This window comes from Ceratotherium simum, chromosome 14 (genome assembly GCF_057802395.1).
Source record: "Ceratotherium simum simum isolate JZ-2026a chromosome 14, ASM5780239v1, whole genome shotgun sequence".
NCBI classification, from domain to species: domain Eukaryota; kingdom Metazoa; phylum Chordata; class Mammalia; order Perissodactyla; family Rhinocerotidae; genus Ceratotherium; species Ceratotherium simum.
Genome location: NC_141913.1, coordinates 59,565,296 through 59,592,909, shown reverse-complemented (window position 1 = coordinate 59,592,909; position 27,614 = coordinate 59,565,296). Strand labels below are relative to the sequence as shown.

At 48.3% G+C, this 27,614-nt stretch overlaps 1 protein-coding gene across 1 annotated transcript; it reads left to right on the top strand.

Annotated features, from left to right (window-relative positions):
• Window positions 1-7,255: 7,255 nt before the first annotated feature.
• On the top strand, window positions 7,256-26,854 carry DIPK1C (divergent protein kinase domain 1C). Its single transcript, XM_014781298.2, has 4 exons — window positions 7,256-7,462; window positions 16,799-17,482; window positions 21,971-22,135; window positions 26,630-26,854. Exons 1-4 carry the CDS (start codon window positions 7,256-7,258, stop codon window positions 26,846-26,848), a joined length of 1,275 nt encoding a protein of 424 aa, XP_014636784.2. The 3' UTR covers window positions 26,849-26,854.
• Window positions 26,855-27,614: the final 760 nt, after the last annotated feature.

The window sequence follows — 27,614 nt, the reverse complement described above, 5'->3', positions numbered from 1 at the left end:
CCCCAGAGGCTTATAAACCCAAGGCGAGTCCTGTGAGGAACACATTGATTCATTTTGTGCAAAGATTTCTAGCCAACCTCAACAAACAACAAAGGCATTGGCAAAATAGCACAGCAAAGACTGCAGTGAGTGGTTCTAGATGCAATTACATCCAAAACAGTATTGGAAATAATGTTGAGCGCCTGCACGTTTCCAATTCACAGACCTTAACCAATATCATTGGTGTTCTAAGACCAAAAGACAGCACTGCTCGTGTGTGTTCCGTGAGCTGAATTCCCACAGTACCCACAAAGGAGACGGGCACTCCACTTTCTCGAGTTTCAGCTCCATTGACAGCTCCACGACAAGCCATGGTTTCCTCACCTCTCATGTAAGCTCTTTCCACTACCTCAAACCAAGCAGCGCCACAACGAGGAAAGAACCTGGACTAACGGTGCTAAAATGTGGTTCCATCATAGAAAGACCTGATTGCAAGACAACAAAAGAATGATTACAGAACTTGTGGGGCCACTTCCGGCCATTGAAAATAAAAACGACAACTCTTCGTTTGGGAAATGCACTTTAAAATCACAGTGAAATGCCACTTTACGTGCACTACAATGGCTATAACCAATCTAACGAGTGTTGGAGAGGATGTGGAGAAACTGGAATCCTCGTACATTGCTAATGGGAATGTACAATGGTGCAACACTTGGGAAAACAGTTTGGCAGTTTCTTAAGCAAAACATAACTTTACCGTAAGACTCAGCAATTCTGTTCCTAGGAATTCAAGAAAAATAGAAACATATGTCCATATAAAGATATGTACATAAATGTTCATAACAGCATTATTCACAATAGCCAAAAAGTGGAAACAACTCAAATGTCCATCAATTGATGAATAGATAAACAATATGTGACATATACATTCAATGGAATACTATCCAGTAATACAAAAGGAATGAAATATTGATACATTTGCAACATAGATGAACCTCAAAAACGTTACATTAAGTGAAAGAAGCCAGGTGCAAAAGACACCTATTATACTATTCTATTTATATGAAATGTCCAGAAAAAAACAAATCTGTAGACACAGATTAATGGCTGCCTGGAGCTGGGGGTAGGAACAGGGAGTGAATGCAAATGGACAAGAGAGATCTTTCTGGGGTGATAGAAATGTTCCCAAACTGGATGGTGGTGATGGTTGCACAACTCTGTAAATTTACTAAACATCACTGAATTACATACTTAAAACAGAGGAAATTTTATGGTATATAAATTATATTTCAATAAATCTGTTTAAAAAATAATGATGATGACTATAACCCAGCAATCTGAGAACCCACGGTGTGGGGGATCTCTGATCTAGGAGGCCACCTGCCCTTAGAAAGGAGGAAATTGTGTCTCTTGTCATACAGGCAAGAATTGGCAGGGCAAGAGCCATTGGCCCGAGTTTCTGGGCAGACGGTAAGAGGCTTTCTCTGGCCCCTGGAAGATGACAGGGATGAAAGAGGAAAAGTATATAATCCTATGGCTTGGCCCACAACCCCTCCACTACAACGTGTCCCATTCAAGTCCTTTTGGGATCTTTGTGTACCTTTGGAGTGCAAGACCTAGCAGGTGGTCCTGGGACCAGTGTAGGTTTGGCAACAGCAGCTGCAGACCTGTCTTCTGGCAGGGTCCCTCGGGGGGCATGGGTGGCAGCAGGGAACAGAGAGGAATGGAGATACAGCATATCCTTCTGCAGAGAATTCCATGCTGTAGAGTATCTGTTCCCACTGAAGGAGGGCTGAGACCCTGTTTCATTCATCTCTACATCTTTAACACCAAAGTAGTGGTGCTTATAGAACGAATGAACAAATGAACTCCTACCATGTTAAGCATTATTGCAGAAAAATGAACAAGGCTGGGAGATCACGGAAGATGGAGCAAAAATGGTTCAGGATGGCCAAGGGCTGCATCTCTCAGACGTCCAGCATCACAGCAGCTCTTGAGACCAGAAGCTACAGATGCCAGACCTCTGACGTCTGCTTCTCTTCCAGTAATCCATCTCTTTAAATAACAATGCTTTTTTATTACACAAATAATGCGTGCTTGTCTTAAAATAAAAGAATTATCATAAGCAAAGAGAATAAAATAAAAATTGCCTATTATTCCTCCACCTAGAGGTAACACTGTAAACATTTTGATGTCTCTTTCCAGAACTTTTTGTGTATATACATAAATATATGATATACTTAAAAGAAAAACCTAAGATGGAATATAATGTATTGAAACCAGCTTTTTCACTCAGTGACATACCTTGAATGTCGGTACTGGTCAAGACTCTTTCCATTGTAAACGACAGAAACCCACCCCAAGCTGGCTTAGCCACACAGGGAATGTATCCACTGGGTAACTGAAAAGTCAGGTGCTCCAATGACGTCCTCAGGAATCCTGCTCTCTATGCCCCTCCCTCCTGGAGGCTGGACTTGTTCTCCAGCAGATTCTCCCTGTGGTGGCCCCTGGCACTGCATCTGCAGACCCTGGCAGCCCATGGGAAAGAAGCCTTCCTTTTCCCAATTGTTCCAACAAAGCCTGAGAACTGAGTCCTCTTGGGTCTCGTTGGCCTCTTGGCCCGTTGGGGCTTGGGCAGCCCCAAACCAGACCCATGCTTGGAGAAAGTGATGCTCTCCTCAGCAAGCTTTCTTGCAAGCCCACCCCACTGTCGGTGGGGACAAACCACAGGGACTGAGCATGAGAGGATGTGATTTCCCAAGGAAACATGGGGTATGCTATGAGAAGGGAATGGTGCAGGGCAAAGAAAAATGACGTCTCCCATGATACCTTTCCTATCGGCGCAGACTTCACGTCACAATTTTTAATGACAGTATACATTTTTCCAGGTATGGATGACTCAAGTTTATTGAACCAATCCCTATTACACACATTTAGGTTACTTCCAACTTGTTCCTGTTATAAATTTTGTTGTAAAGAATATCTTGACACTTCATCTTTGCCTATATCCTTCAAGAATTCTTAATTCTTCTGAATCAGAGTAAAACAGTTATTGAGCTTTATAAACTAGATGATTTTGGGACTCTTGGTAAAATTGCCAAAGAAGCCATGCTTTCTTTTTCCATTCTGAGCCCCTGTGTCCTCACCTCTTGGAACTCTGGCCTCTGGTTGTAAAGGACGCCCAGAGAGACCTGCACCTGGATCCCCCACGCAGGCTGGGCCTGGACTGCGAAGTAACTTCTCCTTCCTCTCCAAACAAAATGCTCATCCAAAAATTAGGGCTGATGTCACTTGAGGCAAAAGTTAAGACGACTACCTGGATAAAGTAAACCCAAATGGTGGTATAGGCAACCTTTCTTCAGAAAGGGGGAATGTGTTTGAGGAGAGACTTTTTTTTTGAGTGGGGAGGGAAGTTCGGCTACCTCTTATTTTCTTCAGGCTTGCCCTCCCTCACCCCATGACCCAACAGATGATCAGAAACGCGCCCTCTTCTGAAAGGCGGCCTCCTCTTTTCTGGACTTCCACCCTCGTGCAGATGTGGTAGCCACTGCTGGATGAGCAACAGAGATGGAAGCAAAGCTAAGCATGAGTTAAAATCTTGTTCTGATGATAACTTCTGCAAATGACTGGTAAAGCTGACAAATGTTTGAAACTTTCTTGGCCTGAGGCAGGATACTTCAATAAATGGTTGTGACATGTATAGAACATTTTACACTCTCACTTCTAGAGTGGACAATTCTCACATCAAAATAGGAATTAGAACATCAAACCTAGAAGCAGGTGAGTGGGCCTCTCACCCTGTCACTCCCACTAACAGATTATATAACAAAGGCCATGCCCTTGGCTATGAAGTATGAGATAATGCCATTTGCTCAATCCCCCCCGCCAGGTCGCTGGGATAATGTATGGGAATATATCAAGTACGACACAAACATAGGGATATTTATTGTTGTCAAAGTCCTTTTAGGAAGAAAAAAACTTTTTATAAGCTCTATGTATGTAAAATGTAGCAGAATTGAGCACTAATAACCCTACTTATTTAGTATAATCAGAGTCAAAACTATGGAATTTTACTTTTTATTCCAGTAAAGACCTATAAGCAAAATATTCAGTCTGCTCTCAGAAAAAAGTTCAACTGTCAATAGATGAGTTCAGAACCCAAAGGATATGTTCAAACATATTCTTCATCCTGTGATGTGTCTGGATCACTCAATTTAGCCTCAGGAAATCAGAAAGAAATATTTATATTATACAAGCACTGTCTCAAGAAAAATTTCACAGGATGCTCAAAGTTTTCTGATCTTTCAGAGGATGTGCTAGAATACATATTCCACTCATTTCTCCAGCAGATATTTAAGGACATCCTTCGTATCAGGTGCCAGATTAGGTGCTGCTATTACAACATAAAATAAGACACAGTCCTTACCCTCAGGTGGCCTCTAGTCTAGTGGAAGAAACAAATGAAGAAATACAGGCTAGTCTAAGTGCTGAATGAAACAAACCAACCTGGTTACATAGATGTTCCCCCTGCTTGTGGTGGTGGCTGCCTGAGCTGGGATGGTGCATTGGTCCTGGACCTAGAACACGGGTGCCTTTCATCTGCACCCAGGATTTCTGCGCCATGTGGTTATACAGAGCTAAATTTCCATCTCCTTCAAGACAAAGGAAAGCTTCCTTGTGAACTTCTGTGTGAATTAAGCACGAATGGAGGGATCGTTGTACTCAGCCATTTCTAATACTACGACTTCAGTTTCCAGAGTTTGGGAGAGGGAGGAGGAAAAGCAGTTCTTGGATTTCATACAACTTTTTAAAGGAGTCAAAGCCTATTCAAATCAACTCGATGTGGAGCCGGCACTGGGCCAAGCCACTCCCCCAGCTCTGCCCCTTCCCTTGATCTGGACCTGCAGGCCCCCTGCCAGGCCCCACGAAGGCTGCCAGTCATTCTGAATTACACAGCAGAATAGCAGAATGGTGCTGGTGGCACCAAAGTGCAGCAAGCAGGGCTCCTGGAAGATGAGACCAAACTTGTTTTTTCTTGGTCCTTAAGCCAAAGCTTCACATTCTGTTGTTAATGTAATTATTTGTTTATTTTTTTGCTGCTCTAGGGGAGTATCTTCAGTACCAACGGTACAGCTGGCCTGTAAGTCACCTTCACGTGAATACCCCAAAAGCCCCCTTTGGACAGGTAATTTAAAAAGTTCCCCCTGACAGGGCCCCCCAGGAGAAGGGCTTGGTGGGCTGAGCTCTGGTGGACTTCAGCCCCGTCCACCTCTCCAGGGCACGACAGGATGGCAGCCCTGCATTCTAAGAATTTTATTTTAGCTCCAGAGAATACTATAATTTCTGTATCAAGACAAGGCTGTATTAAAACAATTTCTGTTTAATCTCTTTACTGTGAGATTATAGTCTTCTGTTTACTTTTCTTTATAAAATGCCAAAAGAAGTGTGATTTTTAACATATTTTTAAAACTTACAGAAGTAAAACCTACCTTGCAAATCCTAATGTTCATTTTTATTTTAAGTTCTGCTCTCCCCCTGTGGTTTTTATTCCTACGTTTTAAATGATTATGTTCATACTTTTATCTCATTCTCCTTCCTATTCCTGCCCACCCTGACCCCCCAATTCTGGGGAAAGGGAATCAACTTTACACCAAGTCAAGATTTTAAAGCAGTGTCCTAGGACGCCTTCTGTGCTTCACGACTATTTTGTAATAAGGCGGCCAAGTTTTGATACAGCCAGCCTAGGAGAACATTCCCAGTAGTGCTTCTGGTTGGGTATGCCCTGGGGGAGAGCTGGTCAGACAGAAGGACTTCCAACAGGCATTACTGCTGTTGCCTGAGTGATCCCCAAATCCCAACAGTCCCGATCCCTATTGCATTAGGGAATATTTGCGGTGTACCCAAAGTGCTCCTTAGGGCTGAGCATTTGTTAAGTGGATGTTTTATAATTCCTGGAGACTTCTACCACTGAGCCATAAAACGTGAACCGGCGAGTTGCAGAAGACACAAGGCTAAGAAGCCAGTTCCCGGGGGGATAATTAGAGAATGCATTATCAGAATGAGAGTAACTCCCGCTAATCCTGTACTCTGGAATAGATCTGCGAAATTCAGGCGCAGCGCAGGCGGGAGGGCGAGCCGCGATTGGCTGGCACGTAACAGCAGTTGAATAAGCTTTCGTTGAGTGAATGCATGAGCCACGGGGCGGGGCAGCTTTCAGAGGACTTCAGCTGTGACAGTTCCCCTCCTGGCGCACCACTCACCGAGGACTCTCCAGGGGAGAAGGGCTTTTAGGGGGCGGAGGAGCAGCCGGCGTGGGGAGGGGAGAGCTGGCGACAACCGGGACAGCGCTGTTGGCCGAGGCGCCCGCCTGCTTTACATGAGGACTGCGATTTGAACGTTGAAGCGTGCTCCCCCAGGTGATGTTACAAACACACCCAAATACAGATCGAGACACACTTAGCGAGCGCTTTCTCCCGGCCAGGGGTAAGCGGAAACGCTTCAAGAGTGCGGCGCTTTTTACCCCTGCAAAGGACTCCCTGGAGTTTTTGGCAGCCTGGGAGCCGGCGGGTGGATTCAGGCGGCTGCCTGGGAAGGGCGGGAGGGGGTCGCCACGACGTCCCCAGGCTGTCCCGGCTCCCCCCCCAACCCCCGACTCCATGAACGCTCGGGATCTCACCCAGAAGTTGGGGCAGACCCAGAGGAGGGGGGCATCTGGTAGAGAGGTAAATGTGGGGTGGGGGAGACAGAGCTGCAGCCGAGAGCAACCAGGGGTCTAATGGGGGAGGGGGGTCTGTAAAAAGACAAAGTGCGGGGCACTGAGCGGCCGCCCAGAGAAGGGGCGAGATCCTAAAGATGTGTTGACAGAGAAGCCAGGAGTCTAAACCCGGGGGGAGTTTGAATCTACGCGGATTGTTTAAGAGGGGAGCTGGTCTTCTGGGAAAAAAGATGCAAAAGAAGAAAAAGTGGAAAAGGTGGCGGGTGCGGCGTGGGGAGCACGGCGTCCAGCGCGCCGACGCGGGAGCGGCGAGCCGACACCCCCTTCCCCGGTGCTGGGCGGGCGCGCGGGATGCAGCCGCTGGACCACCTCCCTAGCCCCCCCCGCCCCGCCGAACCGGGACCCGCCGGGCGCCCGCAATCCGGCTGCCGAGCCTGCCCTCCCCTCGCGCTGCCCCTCCCCCGCGCCCCCTCCCCGCCGAGCCCAGCAGAGCGCGGAGCCGCCACACCAGCGCGGAGCGAGCGCGGAGCGAGCGCGGGGCGCGGCAGGGCCCGGCTGGCCATGGCGCGGGCGGCGGGCGCGCGGGGTCGGCCCCGGCGGCGCGGGCGGTGCGGGAGGTGCGGGCGGTGCGGGCGGGGCGCGCTGCTGGCCTGCGCCGCGTGGACCGCGGGCTGGGTGCTGGCGGCTGCGCTGCTGTTCCGTGCGCACCCGGGCGTCCTCTCCGAGCGCTGCACCGACGAGAAGAGCCGGCGCATCCTGGCCGCGCTGGTAGGTCCCGCTGCCGCACTGCCCCGCGCCGCGCGCCCCGGGGGACCTGGAGCGGGACACCCTCCGCGGGCCCTAGGAGCCCGGGACTCGGGCGCGGCCGTGGCACCCACGGTGGGGGGGTCCGGACACGGTGCGTGGAATGCCCGACGCGCACGACCCGGTCTCCTGAATGCGGACTCTGCCTGGGAGTTCCCTGTGGGTGCGCGGGGGTGTCTCTCCCCATTTCGCCAAAATTGGTCCTTTGTCCCAAGATATTCTTTCTGCCCGACTGCCCTCTCGCCGCCCCCTGAGCCCGCGCTCCTCAAGAAAGTTTGCCGGTCTGCTCCGAGTCTCCGGGCAGCCCCCCTCGGCGCCCGCGTCTCGCGTCGGGCGGCCGGGCTCGGGGCGCTGGGCCAGGACGCGAGCGGGTGGGGGGCTCCGGGCCGGCGGGGACCATACCTCTGCCTCTGGGGTCCCAGTTCTCTCTCTCTGCCGCAGTTCTGTGATTCCAACCTGGGCTGCACCTCGCTGAGCCCGATGCAGAAGGCTAGTCGGGCCCCTGCCACTCTGCGCCCCAAAGCCGCGGCTGTCCGGCGGGCGCGGTCTGTGCGACCCAAGGCAGAGCGCGCTCAGGGGAGCCGAGCTCGCCGCGGAGGCGGTCGAGACCCCCGCGGACCCCTGTCCTGGGATGATGACAGCAGTGTCCTAACAGGGGAGGGCCTGAGTGCTCCTCGCTGGGCCGGGCAGTTAGGGACAAAAAGGAACGCCTGGGCTTGCAGGCTGCTGCGCGCTATGGGCCCAGATGCTCATTAGTTGATTCCAAACGTGGCTGCTCCTTAGTCTTTGTGTTTGGTTCGGGAAATTATGCGCATTAGGAGACTTGAATAAAGGCAGGAATCCACTAAAGGAAAGCCAAGAAAGGGGAAGATCGCGGCAACTACTGTTACATTGATTTAAGTGACTATTCACTTCCTAAAACAGTGACCATCTAAGCGTTTGGTGTGAAAAGTGATCTATTTTCTAAGAAATCTTCAAGGAACCTATGGGAAGTTTTCAGTCCAATTGCTTACATATGGGTGGGCCTTTTGAGACTGTATGTTTTCAAAACGTGAGAGCATAAAAGTTTTAAAGTAAATGATTAGTTTTTTTAAAAGCGAGATTGAAAAATTAAAGAAATAATGGGAGAAGCATACAAGCTAAAACGAGTCATATTCCCTAATTGAGTCTGACATGTCATCATGAATTGATCATAATGCAAGAGACACTCATCTTTGATTCCCTCCATCCTATCGATCAATCGTCTATCTACTATCTATCATCTATCATCATCTATCCATGGTTACAATGAAGTTCTATCAAGTTTTCTTTAAGTTGCAAGAGCTCATTGATTTTCTCAGTACCTCCTCTAAAAATTCCTTTCACTTATAAAGATTCTTTTCCCCTCTGTTTTGGGGTGACTGATTGACTAATTACAGTGAACAAAAATTAATAATTTGGCTAGGGTAGAATACCTGTTTGTAAAAATAATGTAATAATCTTTTAGATTAAAATAAAAAACGAACGCCATTTTTCATTTACCTTTGGTTAAGTGGGAAAAGGCCTAATGGAAATTAAATAGCCTAATATAATTTAAGTAATTGCTAATCAAAACTTTCCCAGCATTCCAGCTCATAAATTAAAACCAACTCTGATTAGAGACTCTACCCATATATCTCCTTGGCAGCGGTGTGGGGTTGGTTTTTAGTCTGACAAAGCTGAAGTGATTGGTTCTGCTTCTGAAGGCTCTCAACCTGTCCTATTGCCAAAAGAATAATTTGAGATATCACGTCTGTCTGTCTTCCTAAAGTTTGTCTGAAGTGGTCTCGGTGAACTGATTTTTGGGGGGAGCATCATTTGGAAGCCTGTTTGAGGCCGTTGTTTCTCACACGTGCTCAGGACTTGCCCGTCTCTCTCTGTCTACCTTCTCCATCCTGGATCTGTTGATGTGAGTCCCACCCAGCCCCCTGGCTCACTTTTACACTCTAAACTAGAACGAGGTTTGAATACGACCCCAGTCTCCGCAACCCAGACTCTGCTGGGCCCTGGCTGCCGCGCAGAGGCGGGCACTGTGGCCTCCCAGGATGCGAGCTGAATTGAGCTTCTGTCTCTCGGCTCCCCAAGCACTTTCAATTCATTCTGCCCAGCTTTTATCCTTAATAATAAAACTGGCTGTTATTTTTCTGACTGGCCTCCAGACTCTCATTAGCTTTCAGTCTCAACACCAGAGCACAGAAGGAATACTACAGCTGAGCCAAAGGGAGCCCTCCGTCTCCCTGGCAGGGCCAACGGAGTGGTGGTGAACTCCTGCTGGTGTTCCCTCCAGCACGGCGGGCCGGGCGGCATTGCTGGCCCGCAGGGGAGTCTGCAGAGAAAGCCGGGGAGCTGGTTGGGACCTGGGAGTCAGGCCTGCTGGTACCCCCAAGGCCCACCCCACCTCCGGAGGGAGCCCACCACACTCCACACGGCCCTGGAAGAGCCAGCTGGAGTTGTTCTAAAGAGTCAAGCCCTGGGCCTCTGTGCTTTGGGTTTTACTGTAGCTTTTCAGGACATCCCGTAATCCAGACATCCAAACACCCTCGTCGACTTCACTGTGAGGTTTCCAGAGCCCTGCTTTTCCAGGGAACTGTGTCAGGAGGCTCGCCAGGCTGACGAGTGTGACGCCGTGCTTGATAGTTTATAAGCCTGGCGTGTGTTCTGCAGGCAGAGCACTTCACGCGGCACAGATACGTGTGCTGCGGGTGCCTGTTGATGCTCACTCTGGGCAGGCACTGTGCTCGGGAGTGCTACACGCGTTATTTCATTTAATCCCCTCAACAACCTCTATGAGGTACGTGCTTCTACTCTCCCCAATTTGCAGATGACAAAACCGAGCCCCAGAGAGGTCAAATAACTTGCCCTGATTCACGCAGTTAGTATGTTGTGGGGTCAGCATGCGACCCTGTGCAGTCTGATCGTAGAGACCCTTGACAGTAAGTGGCTTCTTCAATAATGAAAACCCTAAGTAATAACTGGTTCTGCTTAACCCTTCCATAGCATAGCATGTTCAAAGCATCTTAAAAATATTCCTACAGACTGTTATTCAGAAAGCTTAACTCCCTTTTGACTAGTTAGGTCTTGATGAGATTTAATTCAGTTGCCTGCATTAGGGATTCATTTTTAATAGGGCAGGCTTATATTTCTTTGCTGTAATAGAAACCCAAGGCCTTAATGGGACCAGAGCATCCAGGGCACACACCCAGAAAGATTTTATAGCCGTGAACGACTCTATTTTCCTGAGTGCTTCAGGCATGTTCGTAATGTGTAACTTCTAAGCCATCCAGCGGTCAAGAGGGGTTGTGTGGTGGACTGGCTAATTGCTCTGAGATTCTGCAATGCACAGGGTAACTGCTCGGGGAAGGAATTCCATCGTGTGATATGAATGTTGCTAACCACATAGGAACTTAATGCTCCTTAAAAACAAAAACAAACACACAAAAGAAAACCCAGACCTTAGGCATGACCTCTGAGACCCTGTCAACAGTTTCCTAGACTTGAGTGGACAGGTTTTGTTTTTGCCTGAGAACCATGATACAAGCTGGAGAGATTCTAAGCAACAACCACTAGGAACGCTTCCTACAAGAACTGGGGAGGCTGGGAATGTGTGTTTCTACATGGGTACACAATCTATAAGAAACAGGAAGCCACTGTGAGGGTAATTAATTTAAAAATGCTAGTTAACTACAATGAGACGTTATTAACTTTTTTTTAAAGTTTATTTTAAAATCTGATACCTGTAGATTTTGTATGCACATACATTTGGGTATGGAAATTTACCTATCTTCAAGCTGGCAGGTAGGTCCTCCCCATATTCAGAGAAAAGTCTGCTAAAGTCTGATTTTAAAAATGGAGTTAAAGTAAATAAACCACTTTTATTGAGCTAAAAATATAGCTATTTCAATAGGACACGCTGCTAATAAAATAATTTCACTATTGTCTCTACTGCAATGCCAATTTTTAATTAGCTTGTAAACTGGTAATTTGTACTTTAAGTTCACTGTTTTTGTTTTTGTTTTTTTCTGAGGGGAAGATTCGCCCTGAGCTAACATCCGTTGCCAATCTTCCTCTATTTTGTATGTGGGTCGCTGCCATAGCATGGCCGCTAACAAGTGGTATAGATCCTCGCCCGGGAACCAAACCCTGAATTATGTTCTGAATTAAGCGCTGAATTAAGTTCTAATTCTCTAGGCCCCCACTAGGCCATGGGGCTGGCCCCTAAATTCTATGTTTTTTAAATGCTAGATTAAGTCTTTCTCTATGTTTAGTAGGCACAGACTACTAACTAGAAAGATCAACTAAAACACTTTAGACCACTAAAAAGATCCTGTAGACTCATCTAACACTGATGACCAGAATAGCCACAGTGGATGAATTTTACATTCTACGTAAGAAGAGAGGAACTGAAATGCCAAAAATACTTCATCGTAAAGGATAACAAAGAGCAGGTCTATAAGAGCTACACTTGTAGGTACTTTTTAGCGCACTAAGTATAGTTTAATGTAAATTATCTCCTATGACAGGCGAGGTAACTGGGGCACTGAGCATTAGGTCCTAAACCTGACTCCCCTGGGGCAGCTGGCAGGCCCAGCCGGGGTTCTGGACACCTGGCTCCATTCCCTGCCCTTCTGATGGGACACACTTCGGCCCCACAAGCTGCCAGCCTTACGGGGGGCACACTTATACCTCAGTGTGCTGATCGTCAGGAAAACAGCCCACCCTGTGACTTAGCGGTTAAGTGCGTGCGCTCCACTGCTGGCGGCCCAGGTTCGGATCCTGGGCGTGCACCGATGCACCACTTCTCTGGCCATGCTGAGGCTGCCTCCCACATACAGCAACTAGAAGGATGTGCAACTAAGACATACAACTATCCACTGGGGCTTTGGGGGGAAAAAAAGGAGGAGGATTGGCAATAGATGTTAGCTCAGAGCTGGTCTTCCTCAGCAAAAAGAGGAGGATTGGCACGGATGTTAGCTCAGGGCTGATCTTCCTCACAAAAAAAAAAAAAAAAAGAAAAAAACAGCCCCCAAATTAACGTTCCCCTCCAAAATCGATAGGCTGTATGCCAACTTCGATGATTATACCATTGTTCAAAATGTGTTGCAACTCCTGTTTGGAATTGCCTTTCAAATTTGCAGAGGCAAATCTCATATAGATTTCAATTTGATTTTGTAGACGCAATTTTGTAGACAACACTGCTGTGGGAGCCACCAGGAGTGGGGGGTGGCACAGGTGACTCATGTGGATTGTTTAGTGAGAGCTGGGGCAGAGGAGGGAGACAAGAATCCCCACTGGCAGGTAGGTGGCCTCTGGGGAAGGTCGATTGGACCCTTGAGGGTGGGAAACATTTTTGTCAGGTAGAGACATGGGACATGGCAATTCTGATAGGACGCCCCAGTCCGTCACCGCCAGGTGCTAGCCCTGACTTTGGTCTCCACTCCCCTGGCCTGTGTCTGGTTCTCTGAACACACTGCACTGCTTTGCAACTCTGGGTCTTTGTGGAGGTTATTCCCTGCGACAGAACTACCCTCTCCCTCCTTGTCTGCTAGGCAGACTTGCAATTTGTCTTTCAAAAGTAGCTCAGACGCATCTCTCCAGGAAGAGGGAAGAAGCTCCCCTCGCCTGCTGCCTCCTAATGAGCAGGGCTGGAGAGGGCGGAGGGAACAACTAGTGTTCACTGAGACACCCAGGTCCTCACACCTGTGGCCTTGGTTGACCTTCACAGGTCTCCCGTGACACGGTAGCCTCATCCCACGTTACAGACTTGGAAACAAGCTGCACACAGCTAGTGAGGGGCAGAGCCCGGAGGCAAACCCAGTCTGGCCCGAAGCCAAGCCTGGCTGTGTTCCTATCTGGCACGTGTCACACCCTGCTGTCATTTGTGAGTTTCGAAGGCAGCCACCTCTGTTCTGTGAACTCCTGGTAACTGTAGTTGGATCGTGGCTCAGCTCACCTACAGCTGGGTTCAGTTCAGAAAATGACGTTGTTAATCTGAAGGTGGCCAAGTGTGGCTGAAGCAACAAGGCCCTGCCCATGGCCATTCCCACTCCTGGTGGCATGGAGTGGGCCCCTTGGCCCCCAGGTGCCTCGCATGGCCAGTGGCCGTTTCGGCCGCAGTTCCAGAGGAGGAGAGAAAAGGCCCTGGGCAGTCATAGTTGCGCCCTCCGTGCTCCCCGCTCACAGTGCAGCGGACAGGCCAGGGCCCACGGCTCCCGACTTACCTTCCGCACTGCCCTCCTGGGCCTCCTCTCCCAGCTGCTGCTCCCTTTCTCAGCACGGAGGGATTTTCCCCTCCTCCCACCAGACCAGGATCTATCACCTGCTTTTCTTTCTTTTTCAACTCTGTTCTCACGTCATACAAAGGCACTTTTAATTAAATTACAAATGTGCCAACATTCTAAAAACATTTGTAGAATTGAATCAAACCAGTTTGGATATCATACTTAAAGGAGTTTTGGGCTTTATAAGGCAAGAAAAATATTGTTGCATTTTCTTATCAGGTTTATTATAGAGATATGAAGCTATATAAATACCAGATGAAGTAGGAAAAAAATGCAACATGTAAAATGAACACCTCATATGATTTCTATCATTCACGTCTTTTTACTCCTGGTTGTCTCAACCACTTAACCCTTTCATCCCCACCTTACCTCCAAGATTATCCCGAAAGGTGTCAGAGGAGCTTGAATCTGCTGCTATTTTCTTATGAGGGGCAGTGTGGAAGCAGTTCTAGGCAAAGAGAGAGAGTGCCTCAAAGGGTCCTGATCCTTTTGACGCTCATTTCATGATTCCCAGCCTTGGAAAGAGGTACCAGGATTGAAAGTAAAAAGATAGCATTTTACCAAAATTTTGTTAAGTTAAATTGTAAGATGAACACAGCATCAAGTGTATTTAAAACAGTTCATGGGTGTTTAATACAGCTTCATTATGGCTGTTTGTTTTCCAAAGGTAAAGCCAGCCCCAGCAAACAGGATGGCATTCCCGAGCCCCAGGCTCAGGTTCACGACTTGATCTACAGGTCTCCATCGCTCGTGTCTTTGTGCTTGGCCAGTGTGACACCCCGGCCACCCAGTACAATATACTGAGACTGAAAGCCTGCAAAGGAGAAGTGGCTTGTAGGAGACCCCTCAGCAGGAAGCCAGAGGGGTCAGGTCAGGTCAGATGGCTTGGCTTTGGTCTTTTGGGCCATTGTCCAGTTACTGCCTGAAATGGTCCTGAAAATCCAGATACTTGTTTTAAGAACTGGGAGTATATCTTTTCAATAAGCACTTTGGTAATACGCTTTGAACGATTAACCTAGAGTATTTAAAAGGCCCACAATCCCTTATCTAACATTTTGGGGCCAGCCATGTTTTGGAATTCATACTTTTTTGGGTGTTAGATAATATGGAGCATATGCCTTATATTTTGTGTATGAGGCAGCACCAGTAATCAAACAAATTAATAATTCTGCAGCAAAATGTATGCAAATTCACACCAAGTTGAATACATTCAGACTATAAATAGCCTCACATCTTTTCAGTTGGGTTTGATACCACATGAGGCCAAGTAAGTCGTGAAAAACTTGTAGTTTTCAGGGGCTGGCCCAGTGGCATAGTGGTTAAGTTCAGCATGCTCTGCTTCGGTGGCCTGGGTTTGTGGGTTCGGACGCCAGGCACAGACCTACACCACTTATCAGCCATGCTGTGGTGGTGACCCACATACAAAATCTTCCTCAGCAAAAAACAAAAATTGTAGTTTTCAGAGTTTTTTGGATTTTGGAATTATTCATATATCCAGGCATTGGAGGTGCACTTTCCGACTTTAGGGAGCTGCTCATAATCTACTTGGGGTTTATGAGGCTGACCAGCATGAAACAAGCCGAGTCTCTGAACAGCACCTGAGTCATTTAAGGGCAGATCATGATGTCTCGCACTTGAGTAAATCCAATGGCTTCCACACGCTTTTCTCACTGAAACTGTCCAAAAACTGTGCAAAGGAGGCCAATTAGTTGTGATTCAGGGGAGGAATTTGTGGCTCAGAGCAGTCAGGTGGTCTGCTCAGGATGTCACAGCACAGCCAGGGCCAGATCCAAGCTTTCTGGCTCTTGATCCAACCCTTTATTCTCTGCACCACAGTGCACTGACCATTGCCCCAGCTGGCCATTCAAGGCACTATGTAATAAACAAGGTGGAGTGAAAGAAACACTTGTGGTTTTCCATTTGTCTTATTACCTTATGAGAACTAGATCTTATGTCTCTTGTCTCAGGTGCTGTGGAAGTTCTAGGAAGGAAGAGAGGCCTGCATTTGCTGATGTGGAAGGAAGATTCATTTGTGGAGGAAACGGGTGGAGTTACAAAATATGCTGAACCCCTAATAAAAATGGGTCTAGAGGTTTGGGTTTCCTGAAAGAGATAAAAGAGAAAGAATAATAATTCTCCCTTTTACTCTGTTCCACACTAACCTCACCCCCTCCCCTCTCTAGCTGGTCCTGCAGACGGCCTGGCTGGACTCTCTTCTTAGGTACGTTTGTAGTGTGGTGGGGGGTCACCAGGTCCCCTCATGTGGCACCCATCCCAAGAGCCCCAGAAGTTTAGGAGAAATGCCCTGTCTGAGGACTCCTGGATGCCTTCCTTACCACCTACAGGAACCAGACACTCCCTATGCTTCCAGAATCTATTCTGTGGGGTTCCTCTTTTCTGAAAGGCGTCCCTGGTGCGTTCTGCTCTCTTGTCATGCTGGCACTACCAACCATGAGGCCTGTCCCATCTCCTGTTCCCTGTGATGGGTTCTCTGAACCCTATAATCCTCCCAGAGCCTGCTGGCCTTACAGCCGCAGCAGTGTGTGTGGAAAGGTGATTACTGTGGTCCCTGGGGCCCCACCTCCTGAGATCTGACTCAGCTGTTCTTGGCTGGGGTTAAAGCCCCCCGGGGGAACCCTAACCCATGGCCAGAGTTGAGAACTCCTGGCCTGGCCCAGCCCTTTCTCTGACAGGTGAAGACACTGAAACGCACGTGGCAAAAGGGCGTTCCAGGCATCACACAGCTGGCGGGCGCAAGACCTGCTTCTCGCCTCCGGGTGTCCTGATCCTGGAGGCCTGGTCCTGGGCCCGACTGAGTTACAATAAATCTGAGACACTCTTTTAGGTCTTCACTTCATTACTCACTGACCCTGCGAGCCGGTGTGGTTCCCAGTTCTTGACGTTTCTCTCTGCAGCTGATTAGAAGCGTCCTGAGCGCAGGGCCCAGCCCTGTCCCCTCTGCCTGCCCCTCGCGTGTTGTAACCGGCTGTCCCCTTCCTTCCAGTGCCGGGACTACGAGGGCGGCGCGCTGGTGGGAGACCTGTGCGAGGACCTGTGCGCGGCGGGGCGGCTGCGCTACCGGCGCTGCCTGTACTACGAGCGCGGCAAGAAGGTGCTGCAGGCCGACTGGCGCGGCCGGCCCGTCGTCCTCAAGTCCAAGGAGGAGGCCTTCGCCAGCTTCCGGCCGCTCAGCCTGCTGGAGGGCCCGGCCGAGGAGGGCGGCCAGGACTTCACGGAGGCCGAACTCCTGCTGCTGGTGGCCGGCGAGGTGAGGAGCGCGCTGGGCCTGGAGCTGCCCGCCAGCAGCCTGGGCGCGCTGTGGCCGGGGAGGCGCGGCCCGCGCCGGCGCGGCCAGCTGGCCAGCCTGTGGGCGCTGCTCCAGCAGGAGGAGTTCGTCCTCTTCAGCCTGCTGCAGGACCTGAGCCGCCACGCCCTGCCCGTGCTGGGCTCCTGCGGCCACTTCTACGCCGTGGAGTACCTGGCGGCCGGCAGCCCCCGCCATACGGCTCTCTTCCCCCTGGACGGGGCGGCCGGTGCCTCCCCTGGTGGCCGGGGCCAGGCCAAGGCCGTCAGCGACATAGCGCTCAGCTTCCTGGACATGGTGAGCCATTTCGACAACGACTTCTCCCACCGCCTCCACCTCTGCGACGTCAAGCCGGAAAACTTTGCCATCAGGAGTGACTTCACGGTGAGTGGCTCTGGGAGGGCGCATTTCTCAGGTGGAGGACAGGACTTTTGGGTCCGGGTGGTCGTAAATGAGAGGATTTCTGAAATCCTGGGAAAACGCTGTTTTACAACGCTGTTTGTAACGTTGTGCAAGTTTCTAGCCTGGACAACTCCGACCTGCCAAACCACCTCCTTTCAGGGTGTTAATGAGGGAGCTTAAAGAGCGTCTGCCCGTTACACCACCCCAGGAATGGGAACTGTAATGAATGGCCCCTCCGGCAGGAGGCAAAAGGCCAGCGAGGCGAGGTCTGTCCTTCCTCAGGGCTGTCTGGTTCCTCTAAAGCAGCTCAGCGGCTCCTTAGAGCTCATTTGGGAGAAGCTCTTGCTGAGTGCAGAGACAGTCTTCAGGAGATGAGGAGCCACAGAGGACCATGGGGAGGGATGGCGTTTGGGGGCATTTGTACAATGTCCCAGTTGGGGGACGCTGTTTTCACACTGCCAACGCTCTATGATGATGTGCAACTTTTTCTAATACTTTCTTCCTGGACAAGTTGTAGTTACTTTCCCTTCCGTGGGTAAGACTTCTCGAGGGTCCACTGGAGTTTTGCCGCCTTCCGCAAGGTAAAGTCCTGCCCAGGTGGGAATGTCTGCCTCTGCACTGCTCTGTAGAGGGCAGGGGAATTTTATCTCCTTCTCTGGGTAGTGCGGGCGTATGAGGAATTACACGACACGAGGTGGAGAAGCAGCAGGAGGGACCTCTGTGTTTTATTGTAAGATAATCCCCTCCTGCTTCCCCCCAGCTAGGCTAAACCCCAGTGTCAGATTAATGCTCCAGTGGTCTGGGTGCCTGGGGTGTCACAGATGTGGCTGTGTCATTGTCTGGGGTCACTCCCCCTACTGCAACACATCAACTCTTACACTGCAAGTGCTGAAGGTGAACAGCCAGGCCAGCTTAACTCCCGCCACCTCAGGGGACTGGTCATTGTAGGGGCTGGCTCATGGCAGAACAATGCTCTTCATCCTTGTTAAAACATAAAGGGACAAAAAGAAGGTACTACTACTGCCAGCCATGGGCTTGCATGGCAGGTGGCATAGGAATGCCTTCATAAAACAGCCTGAAATCTGGAAAACTAAATTTGCCAACAGTGTAAATCCCTTGCCCAGTCAAGACTTTGTCACTGTGAAGGGCATTGTAGCACCTTGCGCAAACTTTGTCCCAATACCCTGTCCCTGACTGCCCCAGAGGGGCTGATAAGCCAGAGGTGGCTTGAAGTGTGGAAGGGAAAGAGCTGGCAGGTTCCAGAAGGTTCTGGGAAGTTCCAGGAGGATCTGCATGCTGGGCAGCGGGCTCTGGAGGAGGGTCTGCAATACCCTGAGCTCCACGAGACCCCTCCAGATGAGTTGTGAAGGGGAGGGACACCCTAGATTAATCCAGCTTACTTCTTTTTTTTTTTTTTTTTAAAGATTTTATTTATTTTATTTTTTCCCCCCAAAGCCCCAGTGGATAGTTGTATGTCGTAGCTGCACATCCTTCTAGTTGCTGTATGCGGGACTCGGCCTCAGGATGAACGGAGAAGTGGTGCCTCGATGCGCACCCGGGATCCGAACCCGGGCCACCAGCATCGCAGCGCGCGCACTTAACCACCAAGCCACAGGGCCGGCCCAATCCAGCTTACTTCTTAGAGCTGAGATCCTGGCCCAGGCTTCCCTACTTCGTGAACGGGAAGATTGTGTAATGGCCATGAAGAGCCATTGTTCTCCTCCTCAGAGAAGTCCTGGGGATGCAGCTGCCCTGAGGCTTTGGGAGAGGAGGTGTGGAGGTCCACACACAACTGCTGGCTTTGGGCAGTTACAGGGCTGGTTCTTCTCATCCTTTGATCACTCATTTATTCATGCAGCCAGTATTATGGAGTGTCAGTGAGTGAAACTCAACAGGTGTGGTAAAAGTTGAGGGCGTTATGGGCTGGGCCTAGGAAAGAAAAGCTTTAGAAAGGAGGTGGGGCCAATGGGTCTTCCCCGGGGAGAGGGCAACGTGGACATCCTGGCTTGCATGGTCCACCTGAGTTGTGCCTTCCAGCATCTTTCGCACGATAGGCACGAAATATTTGTTCAATGAGATAATGATCACACTCTGACCTACCCCCAAAAGGTGCTGTGTGGACTGGCGCCAGAGCACATGGGCCCTCACCTCTGCCTGAGTGCTTGCTCGGGTGAGAATGGGGAGGATTCCACTTGGCTAACCCTGGCGTTATTGACCTTCCTTAGAGAAGCTGAGGTTCAAGAAGTTTATGATTTTACAACTTTTAAGTGAAAACCAGCAGTATCAGCATCACCAGAGGACTTGTTAGAAATACAAATTCTCCGACGCCACCCCAGACCTACTGAAACTCTGGGGTGGGACTTGGTGATCTGTGTTTTAAAAACAAGCCCCCAGGTGATTCTGGTGCGCAGTCAAGTTTGAGCACTGGCAAGCTAAGGGACCAGCAGGTGGGTCCTCCCTTTGGCCCCTATTGAGGTGTTGCCCTGGTGGAAGGAGGCAGTGTCCTTCAGGTGACATGGAAGAAGTGACGAGGCGCAGTCATTCACTTTTTCCAGGTCCCCACCTGCAGGTCTTGAGAATTTATCCAGTGGTTGCAATCGAACAACCATTGATGTAGGAAACATCATTAATTCGTGCTCCCAAACTGTTGCCAGGAAGTGCTCCTTCCAAATAGGTGCTGTTTCCTCCTCTAGAGCCGCACTTTTCAGTGGAGAGTGAAATAATTCTCATCCATCCTTTCTAGTCGGATGCCAGGATGAAGTTGGAAGATAATGATACAAGTTAGGTAATTTCACGCAGGAAGAATGTTATGATTCTCCTGATACTATTTAAGAACACTCATGCAGGATTTCTGTTGTGTTGTTACTGTTCTTATTTTAGGTGCATGGAGTCATGCTTACAATAGCTGTAGCCATTCTGTTCCATACATGAAAAATTAAAAAAATAAATCTGGCTCTCCCTGGGAAATGAGAAGGGAACAATTAGAAATGGGAGAGAGAAGTTGCAAGGGGCTGAAATTCCATCTAGGGGCCCAGGGGAAGCTGGGGAGATTGCCAGAAGCTATAGAAAGAAGAGAAGGATCTTGTTGCCCCAATAATAAATTTTAAAGACAATAGATTCTTTAGCATAGCCTCATACATTTTTAGTGTTTTAATCAGTATAAATAATGAAATGAGCTATTACTTTTGGCTAAATAATGAGTTAGGAAAAATTGATTAAAAGGATAATTTCTGTTTGCTGTGCTTGAGTTAGTCATTAGGCAAAGCTCCTAAATAGGGAAAAGTTCCCTGTTCTTTATTTTCATTATTCTCCACATATTTTGAAATAAAATTTTTTTGCTCCTCTGTTTTACTGACTAATCCCCAAGAAACTTGACTGCCTTCTGGCATCAATCCTGAATGAAAAACAAAACCAAAACCCAGGAACGTGCCTCTCAACATCGCATAGAACTGATGAGGAGATGAACACGGACAAATGAACCCTATTTTGAGATGCTACCCAAGGGGGAAGGAAGGGTGATATTTTGATACCGACCTGTGAAGGCTTGTGAAATGCCACAGACTCCATCAAATTCATCAAATCTTCTAGTAGCTTTATAATACCTTGAAGCTATAAACTGCTTGATTTGGGCAGACTCCAGGTTTTCTCAGGGTTGAGCTTATCTTTTTTTTAATTCAGGTGGTGGTGGAATATCTGCATAATTTAGATGTTACTCTTATTCTGGTTTTGAAGCTTATTTGGTTTGAAGCCAGGAAGATAAATCTGAAATTCCAGGGAGTCAGCGCGTTCTCATGCTGACAATGGGATTTAGTATTTGATGCTGTTGGATCAGGGTCCACACATATCAACCCTACTTCGAGAACTTTGACGCTGCCATTTGCCCCCACGTTTCAATCCGACCAGCCGGTTGGAAGCCAGTTGACTCAGGTAAGAGACACGCCATACACAGACAACTTAGGAACCGTCCACTCCTCTTCACCATCACGCCCACAGACCTGCCCTTTGAGTGTGGTTTACTTTCGTTGCATATAGTCATGGGGACAGATTCTCTGTATTTCGCGGCTTTTATATTCCTGACTCTTGAAGGTCAGAGACCACAGTGGTAAAGCAACGGAGGGAGAGTCAATTCATTTTTAAGACATTTCAGAGATTCTGCTTTTAAAGCTGAAAAAAGATTTAAAATGAAAAGTGACACTTCTAGTTATAGTCCCAAATTGTAGGCTTTCGCTAGTGACAGCAAAGGTCCTTTTAGCAGTTAAACTCTTGCAATATAACCGATGCCAGTTGCTTGTGTAGATAAAACAAGCACCTCCTGGCACGGCCTGGGCTCCTCCTGGCTGGCAGAGCTCTGGGATCCCTGCTTTCTGCACCACCTGCACCCTCACATGGGAACCCGAGGCGCTGCACAGGCTCCCTCGGTGCTAAGCCCCCGGGGGTCCTTTGGATAACCCTGTGCTGCTTGGGTTACAGGTGGTGGCTATCGATGTGGACATGGCCTTTTTTGAACCTAAAATGAGGGAAATCCTTGAGCAGAATTGCACGGGAGATGAGGACTGCAATTTCTTTGACTGTTTTTCAAAGTGTGATTTGCGAGTCAACAAGTGTGGAGCGCAGCGAGTCAACAGCAACTTGCAGGTGAGCAATGGCTGCCGCACAGGCTGGAGGAGGCCGTGTTCGTTCTGGCTGCCTCTGCCTGCCAGTGCTGTAGCATCCTGTTAATGTAGCCGAAGGTCACCCCTCTGTGGCACCTAGGCTCCATGTGTTCGGTAAGGTCAGGGATGGTGGAGATGGGGTGATCATTTGTTCTGTGTTGTCCACCCCATGGGGTTGTTGGCCGAGTGACCGCACTGGGGTCTAATGGATGGAGTTCCCAGCAAAGCCCCTTACTGGTCTCCCTCCAGCTATGGGGGCTTGGATAGCCGTTCTCTCTGGGTCTAGTTTCTGCATCTACACACACACACACACACACACACACTCAGAATGAGCACCCAGAGGCCTATCCACCAAGGATAAGACTGAAAAGAGTACAAAGCAGTCCTGAGAAAGTGGCCAAACCAGAGAGGCTAGACAGACACTACAGTCTGGACAGGCGTGGGGTTGGGGCCAGCGGTGGTCAATAGAGGGAGAAAGAAACATGTGGCCCAAGTCCAGGAGATCAGCGATAAGTAGGAATGGATGCTGGGTCCAGGCTTTCAGATAGGATCTAGAGTTAGGGAGATCCCACATGCAGGGCTGATACTCCATCAGTGGGGAAACATCCCTCTTCTTTGGGCAGAAGTTGTCTGCTCTCGGTCCTCACATGAGGCTCTCAGGTGGGTGTGGATTTGGGCTCACAAGTGTTGATTACAACCAGGAAGAGGTCCTGGCAGAGAAGCTGGACTCACTTCCACCACCCCTGGTTGGTGTGACCGCTAATCTATGCTCTTGCCTCGTGCATGCTTTCCGGCTTCTTTATTCTCCTGTCCAACCCACTCCCTAGTCTCACCTCCCTGTAGCCTGTTTCTCCCTCCAGCCCTCCAGCCTGAGAGGCCACTGTGACCTGATGCAGACCTGGTGATATGGACTTGGATGAGAGCAGGCCAGAGCTTGGGGCTGTGTCATGCCATAACGGAGGGCTGATCTCAGGAGACCTGGACAGTTGTGCTGTTAGTCTGGTGGTCCTGGACCAGGCCAGACAAAAGCCTGGGTTGGAAGACCAGCAGGGATGTGGACTTTGGAGGCCTCCCATCCCAGCCTCTTTAACTTAATGTGGACTCACACCCTCGGTGGGTCTGTAATAAAATCATTCTTCTTCAGCTGTGGGAACAAGATGATTTTCACTAGAGCATCGACTACCTTGTGACCTCATCCCACAAAGTGGAAACACTAACACCTGCCCTTTGCTGCATAATGAGAGACTGAGGTTACTATCTTTAATATATAAAGGGCTCTTACAGATCCATTAAGAGGCAAGGGGCACACACACACAAAATTGGCCAGACAAGAGCACGTAACAAATACACAAGGGATGTATCTTTACGTCTTTACAAGAGATAAATCCAAATGGCCAAAGAACCTGGAAAGTTATTTAATCTTGCTCTTCAAAGACATCCAAATTAAAACTCGATGGGAATTTTTCATTTTTGACTATTAAGAATAGTTGTTAAAGTGCTATTAATTAACAGGTGAGACTTCAGCGAAATAGATGTGTCTATATTGTTAACGTGATTGTAAATTTCTCTGCATTTCTACATTCATGCTCTTTAGCTGAGCAATTTCATTTGTGCACATATCTGATTACTGCCTTTGAATAAATTCCTAGGAATGAAATTATACTTTCTTTAAGGATATGAGAAAATATGAAACATTTGTTTAATGAAAAGAATGCAGGTTTCAAATCGGTATTTACCATATCATCCCATTTTTGTTAAGAGTATGTAATTGGAAAGATAGATACCAAAACATCAAAAGCAATTATTTATGGGTGATAGTATTACAGATAATTTTTGTTTTCTTCATCTTTTCTATATTTTATAAGTTTTCTACAGTGGTTATGTATTACTTTCCTAACTTAAAATTTTCCCTGCCTTGCATAAACTGATTGACAGATCAAAGGAATAGAATTTTTAAAATTTCAGAAATAGACCTAATGACGTATGGGCATTTAGTATGTGATAGAGGTGGCATGCATGCCAGTGGGAGGAAAGCTAGGTTATATAGTGGCTGGTGCTAGTAAACTGGGTAGCCAGGCACAACAAATTAACTCCTATCTCACTCCTTACGTCAAACTAAATTCCAGATGGCTCAAATACATATGCATAAAAAAGTGAAATCCTAAATGTACCAGAAAAAACCTGGGAGAATTTAAAGTATCCCAGAATAAGAAAGTCCTTTCTAAGTATGGAATAAAGCTCAGAGGCCATAAGAGGAACAATTGACAAATTTAATTATCTTAAAAAACCCACATGGTAATCACAAAATTACAAAAAATATGAGCAAATTTAAAAGTTAAATGAGAAGATTGGCAAAATATTTGCAGTTGCTCTTACAGATCAGGAGAGTAGAGGATAGAGGGGCTCTTAGCCTTCAGAGGCTGAGGCTCAGAGTGGGTCCCCAGGATTGTTTTTGTCCCACCAGAGCTTCTTTGCCATGGCTACCCCACATCCCAGGGGCAGCGTCTAGTGATGGGTCAGTGGGGGCAGGGCCATATGCAAAGCCCAGCCTGCTGGCCTCAATAAGGAACCGCTCTGCAAGCCATCTCAGCACCAGAAGTTTACCTTCTCCTGCAGTCCCATGGAGATGTGGTCCCCGAGCACACCCCTCAATAAATCCTTGCATGCAAACCTCCATTTTAGAGGCTGCTCCCCAGGAAACCAACCTAAGCAAGGGGCTAATATCCTTAAGATGTAAAGAGCATCTACAAATTAATATGAAAAAGGCTGACAGTCTGATAGAAATGTGGGCAAAGGATATGAACTTGACCATTCACTGAAAAGGAAGCACAAATAGCTTTCAACCTGACTGATAAGAAAAAAAATGCAAATGAAACCATTTTCACCTATCAGTTGGCAAAAATGAAAGACAACACGTGTTGGCGAGGGCATGGGGGAAACAAGCACTATTATTGTACGTTGCTGGGAGAGTAACTCGGTACCACTTTTATGGGGTCATTTTGGCAATATCTATCAAAACAAAAAACCCATCTGCCCCTTGGCCCAGAACTTCCATTTCTGGAAATTTAGTCACGTGTGCAAAATGAAAATGATATATGTGCAAGATTTTTATTGTAGTGTTGTTCATAATAGCAAAAGTTAGTAAACAACCTAAATTTCTATCAATAGGAAACGAGTTAAATGACTTATGATACATTCATACATTGGAGGTGCAGCTGTTAAAACAAATGGAATATCTTGTAAGAATTGATGTGGAAGGCTCTGCCCAATATTTGGTTAAGTGAGATGGCAGCTATAGAACAGTGTGTGTAATGCACTGCCATTTGTGTAACATAAAAGGAAAAGGAAATGCACTTGTAGGCTCATGTATGGGTAGACTCTCCAGAACGATATTCAAGGAAGCAGTTGCCTCTCAGAGCTGGGAGCTGCGTGTCCGGCTGTCAGGAGTGGGATGGAGACTAAGATTACCATCTATCTTTCAGGACGTTTGAAATTTTTGCACATGAAATACATTATCAATTCAAAAAATAAGAGAATTTGTTTTTCAAATGAATCCTCGCCCTGAAAAAGTCCTGCAGGCACTGGAAAACAGAAGTTAAAGTTATTTGTCCTCTGTGAAACAGTAGCTCTGTAAAATTGAGGCGTTTGCTAAGTGAGTCTAATATAAAGTGTGATAGAGAAAAGTAAAGCTCTTTAATTATGCAGCTCCCAGTCCAGTTCTCTCAACAGGGAGGAAACTATGAAAGATGTAAGACAAACAACATGTTTAAATTGAGAATTTAAAGAGATTTTCAACATTAGTGAATTTCATACCTTACTAGAATTAAAGGCTGTGAGAGAGTGGCTTACTTTTTACCTCTGCTCCTACAATAAAACATTTCAAGGGCTCCTTAAAAGAGCCTTCTGTCTACAGCCTTTCTCTTCCAATATATCTTTCTCATGAGCCTCAAAGTGCTGTTACATTTGCATACTGTTTCTCCCCAACAGGTCATTTGACCCTCAGGACAACCCTGTGAGGTGGTTATCACTGTTACTGTGACCACTGGTGGGTAAAGCCCAGCCTCAGCAGTGTGGTGGCAGAGTGAGGCTGGCTGCCCTCAGATCCACCAAGGGGCCCACTCCTTATGCAGCCGTTACTGCCTGTGACTTGCTGCTCCCTTTTCTCTTCAGAGATGTATTCAGTCCTTTCTGAAGTGTCACCCAGCACTTTCCCCATCTGCTCTGAGGCTAGAAATGGAATTTTCTACCTCACACTGAGGTAGCCTTCTCCTCTCTGAGGCAGTTTATTCATGGTGCCGAGCAGTTTAAGTTCCAGAAGGAAAGGTGCTTTTTAGACTCAAAGGATCTCTGTGGTCCCCACCCTGAAGAACCTGGGGGATGTGGGAGAAACACAACGTCTGTTGAAGAACTAGTTGCTGGGGAAGCTTTCAAGGGTGATTTGCTGCCCTGAACTAACCGCTCACCATCCTTCCCTCAGGTCATCTGTGACAAAATATTCCGCCACTGGTTTGCCTCGACTCTCAAGAGCTCTGCCATTTCCTTCCAGCTTCAGCTGCAGTTACGGGAGGCGGTGCAGGAATGCGCAGACCCAGGGGGCCCGGCTGGGAACCCCCAGAGAGCAGCCCCCAAGGTGTTCTGGAAGCTTCAGCGCCTTCTCCGGGCCACGCTGAGGGAACTGCAGGAGGCAGAGAAGTAGCCACACCTGGCCTTTAAAATGCTCACAGGGAGAGGTGACTTTTGATCACTTTCCTCTGCGGTGTTTTAAAGAGGAGACACAGTCACTACGCAGGTGCCTGACCTCTGAGATGTATGGCCTTCTGAGCACGGAGTCCTTCATGCTGTTCCAGTCCACGGCAGGTGCTGTGACATGTGCCTCCTTCTCTCCCCTTCCGGCTCGATTTGCTCCTGTCTGAAGATACCATCCTGGCCTCTGACCTGTCACCCCTTTTAAAATGACATGAGGACGAGGGGTACAGAGCGTTTTACTTTTGGGGGGCTCTCAGTCAGAAAACAGCACAAATTCCAACATACACTTCTCTCTGAAGAAAGCGAGTGTGCTTGGCTGTCAGACAAGAGGGTTCCAGTTGTTCTCCCTGCAAATCGTCACCAGGTTAAAAAACGTGCAAGTGTGTGCGCATGAGTGGGTGTGTGTGCTCACATGTGTGATTAAATGTGTGCAGGGGGCCGGCCTGGTGGCGCAGGTGGTTGGGTGCGCACACTCCGCTGTGGCGGCCTGGGGTTCGCCAGTTCGGATCCCAGGCATGCACCAATGCGCTGCATGTCAAGCCATGCTGTGGCGGTGTCCCATATAAAGTGGAGGATGACAGACACGGATGTTAGCCCAGGGCCAGTCTTCCTCAGTAAAAGGAGGATTGGCAGATGTTAGCTCAGGGCCGGTCTTCCTCACACACACACACACACACACACACACACACAAAAGTATGTGCACATGACTGAGTGTG